Below are 10,610 nucleotides of genomic sequence, written 5' to 3'. Positions count from 1 at the left end.
GCAGGAATGAGCTGACTCCTGCTTTTCGGGTGATGGCTCCATCCATCTCCAGCACTTCCAGGGCGGGATCTCCGGAGAGAGCTGGCTCTGCTAAAAAGAGATGATTCCTGCACCAAGTCCATCTCCAGGAGGATAAAAACTTCTCAAAATGTAGGATTTGGGGCTAAAAAATGATGTTTTTTCTTGCATGGTAAAGGTGGGGTTTCCTGCTTTCTGCTGTCACCAGATAAGAATCCCTAGGCCTGACCCTGGGCTGAAGTCCTGCCACCCTCCAGTGTCACTTGGAGGACAAACAGCTCTCCCCAAGTGCCTCCTGAGAGTCCTGGGACAATCTGGAATTAGAGGTTTTGTAAATAAACCCCTCACCCCCTCGCTGATAATTTCATTTTCTTTGTGGGACAGAGCTCAGTGAGCAGACAGAGGCTGGGAGGAGTCTCAGGGAGGGGGAATCTTTGTCATTCCCACCCACCCAGGCTGGATTGTCACTCTCATTTCCCTCTTGATTCCTCTTTCACACTCCGGGCCAGGTCATTATTTCCAGCAGTATTTGCCAGGCTCTGAATTCCTCAGCATTCCTTGGTTAAAAAAGTTACTCCGGGAATTTTGCTGTGATCTCGGGAGTTGCTGAGGGAGGAGCAGCCACGGCTTCTCTGGGCATCAAAAATCATCTACTTCCACGTTCTGTGATTTCCACACTTCTTTAACTGTCCAGTTCTCTCTTGTTTGCTCACCTCTGCTTCAATTTGTTTTGCACAAAAAAAAATTTGGGTTTTTTACCTCTTCATTTTTTTTTTCTTTCTGGGCTAGATCTGAGGGTGTGTTGAATTTTAGGCTGATTATTTTCAGTGTTTAATCCAAAGCTCAGCTCTCCCAAAGCAGGGCTGTGGCTGTACCAAAGTCACACTTCCTTAGATGTCCCTCGAAATGGAATGTGATTGTCACCAGTTCCTTGGGAATGTACAGATCCTTCCCATGCATGGTTGTGTTGGATCTGGGAAGGGTCTGGAGCCCCCCCAGGAGCACCTGAGGGAGCTGGGAAAGGGGCTCAGCCTGGAGAAAATGATTCCATGATTCTACAAACAGGGATGCCAGGGATGGGGAGCTCTGTGAGGGAAAGAATAATGTTGCCACGTAAAGAAGAAAATATAAAACATCAGTGAATAAGGTTAGGCTGGAATTTAGATCCCAAACTTTGCTTTCCCTGTTGGAGAAGTGTTTTGAAGGAGCCAGCAAGGATAGAAATCTTTTCTGTGGCACAGGAGTCTCTACTTGAAGCCATGGGACGCAGGGATTGTGGGGATGGGACTTGGAGATCCCTTTGCAATCCCATTATTTAATTCAAGTGGAAGTTGTGCAAATCTGATTTCAGACTCTGCTGGTCACCCCAGGCAGGATGTCAGCTCTAAAGTGCTGCTTGAACAAGGACTTGGACTCGGATATTTGGGATTCACTTCCTCTGGTTAGGGTGGAATGTGGGATAACAGCAGGTTCCTCTGTTACAGAGCTGCTTCTGCAGCTGCAGTGGCTGCAGGGAGGAGACTCAGGGCTCAGGCCCCGGGGTAGAACACAAGGGATGAAGTTACGGAGCTGGAGCTGCTCTGGTGGCTGAGATACAATCCCAGGAGGATTTTTAGGGAGGTCTCAGTGGAAGGAAATGATCCATGAGCAGCTCTTGGGTGTTGCCTGTGGTTTAATTTCTTTACTGCCTAAGAGCTGTGGTTAAGGAACAAACCCAAAGGAAGGCTCCTCTGAAGGGATGGGGACAGGTCAAGACTCACCTGAGGTTCATGGGGACATTGTGGTGACCAAAAAGGACCCTCTCACCTGTGGGTGCCGTGCCTCAGCTCCCAAGCAGCTCTTTCCTCCCTCCCAGCAGAGCAAGATAAACTCTCCTGGATTCTGCAGCCACAGGAATTCTCACCCCAGAGCAATCTCTTCCCAGGCAAATGTGTCCTGGTGGTTGATGAAACCCCTCAGATCCACTTGGGAGTTGAATCCATTGCAGGAGCACTTTGCTCCTTGAGACACTCCTGAATTAGAGATGTTATTGCTCAGGAGGTGGAGGGAACACCCAGAGTTGGGATGGGAGCACACAGGGGCTGGATGGGATGGAGAATGTCCTAAATTTAACTCTTTTCTCTTGCCAGCCATGTCCCCAGGCCAGGACAGCCATGCCAGCCTGGAACACCTTCCTGCATCCGAGCAGATCCTGCAGAGCCTGAGTGAGCTGGCCAGGTCCTTCCAGGAGATGGCCGATCGCTGCCTGCTGGTGCTGCACTTGGAAGTCAGGTAAAAACCTGGAACTTGGGGGTGGAGCAGGATCTCGGGAGGCTGCAGGTGGAGATCATGTCCACAGGACATATTTTAGCAGGAGACAAATATAAACTTGTCCATGACAGCATCAAAGGTATGTCCAGAAATGCTGGATCACCAAATTGTGGGTGGCCAACTGTGGGATGGAGGCAGGACACCAAAGGTGGAATTTCCTGGGGACGTCTGTATCCTAACTAAAAAAGAATTTAGGAAGAAATTCCTTAATGTGGGTGTGGTGAGGTCCTAGCAGGGGTTGCCCCAGAGAAGCTGTGGCTGCCCCTGGATCCCTGGAAGTGTCCAAGGCCAGGTCAGAGCAACCTGGGCTAGTGGAAGGTGTCCCTGCCCACAGCAGGGGTGGCACTGGATGATCTTGCAGGTCCCTTCAACCCAAACCACTCTGTGATTCCATGATTATGGATCAGAGACCAGGAAAAACGTGATCTGGGGGACTTTGTCCTTCCAAAACAACCCAGTGGTGTTTTCCTGGTCTAACAGGTGTCTCCACAGTTTTTTTTTTTTATTGCAATTAGGGGCTTCTCCTCCTACTTTTTCCAACAGTAACAGGAACTGGGGAACCAGCTGGATTTTTTCCAAGGGCTGGATAGTTTCATGAAGTCTCTGACTTCACTTTCAAAGATCAAAGGCAGCAAATCCCTCTCTTCAGGCTGCCAGCTGCCCACTCCAGGGCTGGGAAGACATTTTTCCCTGGAGAATTGTTTAGGCCAGGTATATTTCCATTGCTTCCCTTTGCTCTGAAGCATCAAATAGAAGGAGATGTCAGAGATTTGATGGATCATCAGTTTGTTTTCTGGTGACACATCCCGAGCCACGCCGTGTCCCCGTGTGCGTGGGCAGAACTCTGCTGGAGTCAGTGTGGAGCTCTGGGAAAAAATCCACATTAATTCTTGTCAGCACTCCCTCATCCTGCCATCCATCATCTGCTGGGCTCAGAAGGATTCGAGGAAAAGGTGGTGGAAGTCTGGAAATGGAGCAGTTTTCCAGCTGTGCTGTAACACGAGGTGATGCCCGAGGTAACCCAGACTCGTGGGATGGGTTTCTGGCCTCTGTGGCTTCTCGTCACACTTGGGTTAAGCAAAAATCCCTAAAATGGAATTTAGGGATAAATTCTGCTGTAATTCAGAGCAGAGCACTGCCCAGCTCCTCCAGGGCTTCCAACAGGAGCTGAGTTCGGAGCTGCGAATTCACCAAACCACATCCCTGTGTCCAAAGGGTGGAAGGGATTGAAGAGAGATGCTGACATGAGGAAAACCCCAGGGAGGTGGGAGCTTCCCTGGATCCCTCACTCTGCATTTCCAACCACCTGCAGTGGTAGAGAACAACCCCAGTCCCTCTGGTGCCTGTTCCTAGCAGGATTCTCTGCTGTTCCTACACCCATTCCCTGGATCTGTGCCATTTCCAAGGCGCACAGCACAGTGGGAATTCAGCCACGGAATCCCTGTGCTTTCAGCAGGGACTCAGAGCACTTTTGGGAAGAGCTTGGGAATTTATCCCACCTCTGGCTGCTGCAGGTGCAGCCTGAGGAGACACAGCCTGGTAGATTTGGGAATTTGACACCATTATCCCATTTCTCCTGCCTCAGAGCCCCTGTTCCTTCCAGATGCAGGTTGGTATTGTCTTCTCCTCTTCCAGTAGCCCTGGACTTGACCCTGAGGTCACTGAGATCCTGCTCCTTGGTTTTGTATCTGCTTCCTTAGTGGAAGCATTTGGCACATTGAGATCATTCACCATTCCATGGAATCACATCCTACAATCCTGGAGAGGTTGGGGTTGAAAAGGACCTTCAAGATCATCCCCTGCCACCTTCCACTATCCCAGGTTGTTCCGTGCCCCATCCAGCCTGGGAATGGAAACATCTTTTGTTGGAATAACCATGAAATTTTAGACTACTTCATGTCTGTTACAGGATTTTCTTATTTCAAAAATAATATATAAAATTATATATAAGAAGCATTTACTCTGGGAATTGCCCTAAATTGGACTTGCCTGTGGTGGACACCTCAAGGGAATACGAAAGCCTGGACATCTCACTCACAGCTTTGGGCCACTCTGGTGTGAGCTTCCCATCTCCACGTGCTGATCCTGAGTTATGCTCCAAATGCCAGGGATTCTCCCCCAGGCTTTGATTTGTTCCACTGGCAGTTGAATTTCAGAGTCGTGGAATCATTTAGGTTGGAAAAGACCTTTAAGATCATGAGGTCCAACCATTCCCAGCACTGCCAAGGCATGTCCCCAAGTGCCACATCCACGTGGCTTTCAAATCCCTGCAGGGATGGGGACTCCAGCCCTGCCCTGGGCAGCCTGTGCAGGGCTGGACACCCCTTTCCATGAAGGAATTTTCCCTAAAATCCAATCTAAACCTCTCCTGGTGGAAGCAGAACCAAACCCTGTCCCCACTGAGTGATTACAAAAGTAGAAGGGTGGAATTTTTTCGTTCTGCTATGGAATTTTCTGGACACAGTGCTGTCCTCTCTGGCTTTGAGAGAAAAGACTTAATTACAATTTTTGCAGAATCCTAACAGGATTTGACTGCACGGAAATTCTCCTTCCATGGAGGGATGATGGTTGGGCACATTGGTGAACAGGAAAGAGTTGCAGTAGTGTGAAATGCTTGGGAATAGGCACGATCTTGGAATTTTAATAATCATTCCACGACCCCCGGCTCACCCATTCTGCCAGTTACCACTGCTACGAGGTTTTCATGGAAGGAGTTCCTACTGGAGCATTGGTATCGTGTGGGAAGTTGGGGAATTCTGGGAAAATTCAGCGGGATGATGGAGGTCAGATCTGTCATCAAGGGTCTGTTGGATCCATCTCTGAAGATGGACAATGCCAAGAGGAGGATGCCTTTAACACAGACATCACCGCCCATCTCCTAAAGTTATTTTTTTACCAGCTTGAGGAAGGAAAAAACTGCTTTGCACCCCACAAATATTTTAAAATGGGGCTTGTTGCATCGTGGTGTTTCTCCCTCGTGCCTCACAGGGTTCACTGTTTCCACTACCTGATCCCTCTGGCCAAACAAGGGAATTACGCCATCGTGGCCAACGTGGAGAGCATGGACTACGACCCCCTGGTGGTGCGGCTCAACAAGGACATCAGCGCCATCGAGGAGGCCATGAGTGCCAGCCTGCAGCAGCACAAGTTCCAGTACATCTTCGAAGGTCAGGCACATCCCAGTCCTTCCTTAATAAAGGCTTTTCCGTTCTCATCCCAAAGCTCCACGGGATTCCTTTCAGGGATAAAGCAGACTGAGGTGCTGTTGTCACCTACAGAATGTTGATGAGTGAGAACCACATGGGGTTTGACTGGCTGGGAGAGCTGGGAATGTTCCCCTGGAGAAGGGAGGGATCCAGGGAGAGCTGAGAGCCCCTTGCAGGGCCTAAAGGGGCTCCAGGAGAGCTGCAGAGGGACTGGGGCCAAGGCATGGAGGGACAGGAGCCAGGGAATGGCTTCCCAGTGCCAGAGGGCAGGGCTGGATGGGAGATTGGGAATTGGGAATTGCTGGCTGGGAGGGTGGGCAGGGGCTGGAATGGAATTCCCAGAGCAGCTGGGGCTGCCCCTGGATCCCTGGAAGTGTCCAAGGCCAGGCTGGACATTGGGGCTGGAGCAACCTGGGACAATGCAAGGTGTCCCTGCCCATGGCAGGAGTGGCACTGGATGGGCTTTAAGGTCCCTTCCAACCCAACCCATCCCATCCTAGGATTCTGGGATTCCGGGATTCCCTGTTTGTTCAAGAAGAGGGAAGTGACTCCACACAGAGCCACGGGGACCATTCACATCCTGTTGAAGTTTAAATTCATACTCATGGTCCTCGTTAATCGCAGGCACCTCTTAAGCCCAGGTCTGGGATTTACGGATACCCCACACTCGGGCCTGTTGATGAACATAAATCCTTAATTTAGACTTTTACTTGGCCTCTGGCCTTGCCCAGACCTGTGCAGTGTAAACCAGGCTGGGGTTTTGCTGTTCGTAATGTGACACAAGTGGATGCCTCATTGTGTGGGGGGTGGCTGTGTCCTTTAGCCCCTGGCTGTGTCCTTCTAACATCCTTCAGACACAGGAAACTGTTCAAGGCTGATCAGAGAGGGGTTGTGCATTGAAACACAGCTCATTCCGGCTCCTGGAGACTGCATTTTCCAGGGAAAACACCACCCTGGATAACAGATTAAAATCCTGTGTTTTTATAGGAGCCGCAGTGATCCATTGCTCTCCCCAGACAGGGAAGGGGCATTATGTTCATAAATCAGAGGTTGTGATAACACAGCTCAGAGGTTTGGGGCAGTTTTGTGGTTTTACTAAAGAAGGGAACGTGGAGGAAAGTCCTAAACTGCACCATGAAGATTTCTGAGGGTGTCCAGGTAAAATCCATTTATCCTTTGATCCAGCCCACATGCACCATGTACCAGTGCTCATTTTGGGGTTTTACCATGAATTATCAGCACTAAATCTCTTCCCTCTCGCAGGTTTGGGCCACCTCATCTCCTGCATCCTCATCAACGGTGCCCACTACTTCAAGCGCATCAGCGAGTCCGGCATCAAGAAGATGTGCAGGAACATCTTCATCCTGCAGCAGAACCTGACCAACATCACCATGTCCCGTGAGGCTGACCTGGACTTCGCCAGGTGAGCAGAAACCTCGGCGTTTGTCACTCCTTTGGTGTCCACAGGAGCAGAGGTGGCTCCTTCCAAAAGTCTCAGGTGGCTGGGTGGGTGTCAAGTTCAACACATGCTGGTAATTTTTGCTTTCCTTTGGTTGAACAACATTCAGTGGGACATAAAACCATCGAATCCAGGGATTTTTAAGGTCAGGAAAGATCTCCAAGGTCATCAAGTCCAACTGTGGATCCATTGAGGTTGGTGTGAGGTCCCACCAAAGTGTCTGCGCTTGGTGCTTCCTTGGGGCTTCTCCAAGACCAAAACCCAGGCAAGAAAAAGCTTCCAAAGGTAGTGGGTAGAACTTAAGATGGATGAAACTGGGGCTTGGATTTATTCCCAGGTGAGAAATATTTTGGTTTGTTGAAGGCTCAGGGTCACCAGATCCAGGTTGGCTTGAAGGGACATCTCCCTCGAGTTCTGTTACCTTGAAATAGCAGTAACAGCAAAATAAACCCAAAACTGGGTGTGGCAGACCCCCTGCAGACTTCTGCCATATTTTGGGATTTATTCACTCAAGGAAGATTGAGGAATAAGCAGAGGGGTGAAGGCAAACCCTGAGCAGTGGTTTTGGCACCTGGACTCAGGGCTGGCTACAGGGAGCTCCTCAGCTGATGCTCTGTGGCAGCAGCTGGGTCAGGAGGGGACAGCTGAGCCCAGGAACAGCCAGAGGAAAGGTCTGGAACGTGGAAATGAAGGAATGGGGTCGAATGAGAGAGGTTTGTGTGGCACTTGGATCTGAGCCACCACCACCACCAGGAAAACTTGGTGCTATCATTTGGCCTCTGCTGGTGAAGGCTGAATTAGGAGGGAAGTTTGGATTCCCATGGATGAGGAGAAGTGTGACTGAGTGCCTCATTTATTTGGGATCTCACCTGGGGAATGATCATTATTGAATTCATTTCTTCCTATCAGCATTGGCATGAGGAAGTTGTGAGTGCTGAGGCCTGCAGGAGGTGGAGGGAGAAAGATGAATTAGTAATTCTCCAAGGAATAAACTTCCCAAATTCAATCTTTTCTTTCTTAAATGACCACCCTGTGGTGAAGGAATTTTTCTAATATCCAACCTAAACTTCCCTTAGCATGACTTGAGGCCATTTCCATGTGTCCTGTCTCTTGTTCCTTGGGGGAAGAGCCTGACCCCCACCCTCCCACAGCAGCTTTGTGCAGATTTCCTCCCATCAAATCCATTCAGCAACACTTCTTAGTAGCTTTCACGACTGCATCACCTCCCTCTTTTCTTTTGGGGTGTAATTCCGTGCTCTGAGGAGTCTGTTTGATTCTTTAGTTCTTCAGATGGCTCCTGAATGTTTAAATGTTTGTTATCCAGATTCTCCTTTTACATAAACAAGGCTCTGGTGCTTCCAAGCCCTGCCCTGCTCACCTGAATTCACAATCACCTGAGCAAGTTCCTCACGTCACCCCAGGGACTCCACGTACCCAGGTCTACTCAAACTATTAAATAAACATAACAGAAAGCATAAAACAACATCAGGCTGGGATAAAAGTGATTTGTACCTCTGTGATAGGGCTCAGGCAGGAATCTGTAAATGCTCTGTGCTGTGGTGAACTCTCAGTTTTGCCTTTTTCAAGATCAAGTGGTTTTTTCCTGTACAGGAGCAGTGGCAGAGCTGATGGAGAAATCCTCACTCCCCTGCTCTTCCTTTCCCCTGCACCTCCTGGGATAAATTCCCTCCCTGCCTCACTTCCCCAGGGAGCTGGGGGATCGTGAGTGGGACGGGAGACTCCTAACCCTGCCCGGATATTTCTGTGCCCTTGACACTGAGGGTTCAAGGAGCAATTAGCCTCAATTAACAATCAGTGCATCACTCTCCACACAGCCCCTCTCCACACATTACATCTGAATTCTGGAACAGCTCCCTTTTCTCAAAGTGAACCTGTTTGAAATCAGATGTGCTCCAGTTTGTCGGAAAGACCAGAGCAGTTGAGAAAGGACCAGAAGTCCTTTAAGATTTTCCTGGGTGTCATGCTTTGGATTTTGCTTTTATTTTTCCCTTCTGATAATGTCTTTGAGGCTTTTTGGGGGCCTCAAAGAGCACTGGGCGTCCCCTTTCTCCTCTGCTCAGTGATTTTAGGCAGAAATATCAACCAGGGAAGCTGGAAGGGGAAGCCCTTTCTCCTCTGAAGCCAAAATCACGTGGAGGATTTACAGCAAACCCAGGTACCACCTCTTGGTCCTGATGAGGCTTTTGCTGTTTAAAGCCCATTTTTCCAAAGCTCTGTAACCTGCAGGTGACAACACCAGCATTTGCTGTTTTGGGAGGAAGGGGAAAACACATTTTAAATGAGTTTTGTGTGAAGATTCTCAGTTCAAGGCAGGGAAAGTCTCAGCAGAGCATCACAGAGCAGAGCTGGGAGCATGTTTCCATTGAAAAAAATTAAATTGCCAAGTGGTGTGAGGAGTTTTTTCCACCAGGAGAAAGGGTGAAACAGGCTGGTCCTGGCTGCTGAGGCGTCACAAAGGATTTGTAGCATTTGCTACATTTCCTACAGATATTAATAGGTTTTTCACTCCTGTGTGTGTTCAGTATCTAGGCCAGCAGAAGTGCAGGAGGTTGTTGGGGCTTCCACTACTTTATTAAGGAAAAAGCTGGATTTTCTCCCTGGGTAATATCCATGCAAACTCTGGGACTGAGCGTGACTTCCAAACACCTCCAAACTTCCAAAGTTTCACACCCAGAATTAGATTTAAGGCATGAGAGGAATAAAAGCTTCAAATTCGAATTTCTGTTCAGGTCTTCTCCCTTGTGCCTTCTTTCCTCCTCTCCCTCTATCCCCATCCAGAATTCTCTTGGATTTTATGAAGATTTCATCAGGGGTAGTCACAAAGGGTGAGCATTCTGCTTCAGACTTACCCTTCAATAAAATATCATTGGAAAAAGTGGCTCTCTGAGTCATACAAGTGTTAAAATTGAGTGTTCTGGAGAGTGAATTGAGGTGGTTGCAAAGGGAAGGGAGAGGGCAGGGACGAAATGGGAACATTTTCTCTAACAAGTGTCTCGGTGACCTCGGAAATGGAGGCTTCTGAGCAGTGCTGTCATTGTCCCTGGGTCTCAGTGTCCTCCCTGCCTTAGGCGGCGGCAGCAGAGGGATCCACAGATGTCCCCACACCTGGGAATCAGTTGGAGCGTTCCCTGTGCTGCCATTCCCGTTATTCCCATGGCTACCCCTCCTGCAGGGACCAGGAATCTTTTCCTGCTGTTGAAGGCATTACCAGGGATATTGGCTGACGTTTCTGTAGCAGATGTGGCACCTCGTTGTCACTGCTGGTGGATCCCGACCGCTCCAGAGAAATTCCCGGGGAAATGGGGTTGGGAGAAGCCATCAGAGCTCCACTTGTTCCTGGTTTGGCCATCAGTGAACCCAAATCATGGAGTCACAGGATCATTGAGGTTGGAAGAGATTTCCAGGACCATCGAGTCCAAGCTGTGCCCAATCCCCACCTTGTCCCCGGCCCAGAGCACCGAGTGCCACCTCCAGGAATTCCTTGGACACCTCCAGGCATGGGGACTCCAAACCTCCCTGGGTAGCCCCTGCCAATGTTTAATCACCGTTTCCATGGAGGAATTTTCCCAATATCCACCCTGCCCCTCCCCTGACCC

General features: G+C 49.5%; 1 protein-coding gene across 1 annotated transcript in view; it reads left to right on the top strand.

Annotated features, from left to right (window-relative positions):
• EXOC4 (exocyst complex component 4) overlaps positions 1 to 10,610 on the top strand; it is a 290,535-nt gene that overhangs the window by 260,877 nt on the left and 19,048 nt on the right. The window contains 3 exon segments of the mRNA XM_008628862.2: positions 2,148 to 2,289; positions 5,317 to 5,495; positions 6,798 to 6,957. Of these exon segments, the coding sequence (XP_008627084.1) occupies positions 2,148 to 2,289; positions 5,317 to 5,495; positions 6,798 to 6,957 (481 nt within the window).

Source organism: Corvus brachyrhynchos, unplaced genomic scaffold (genome assembly GCF_000691975.1).
Source record: "Corvus brachyrhynchos isolate BGI_N302 unplaced genomic scaffold, ASM69197v1 scaffold182, whole genome shotgun sequence".
Taxonomy (NCBI): domain Eukaryota; kingdom Metazoa; phylum Chordata; class Aves; order Passeriformes; family Corvidae; genus Corvus; species Corvus brachyrhynchos.
The sequence above is the reverse complement of the archived record's forward strand: the minus strand, read 5'-3'. Positions and strand labels throughout refer to the sequence as shown.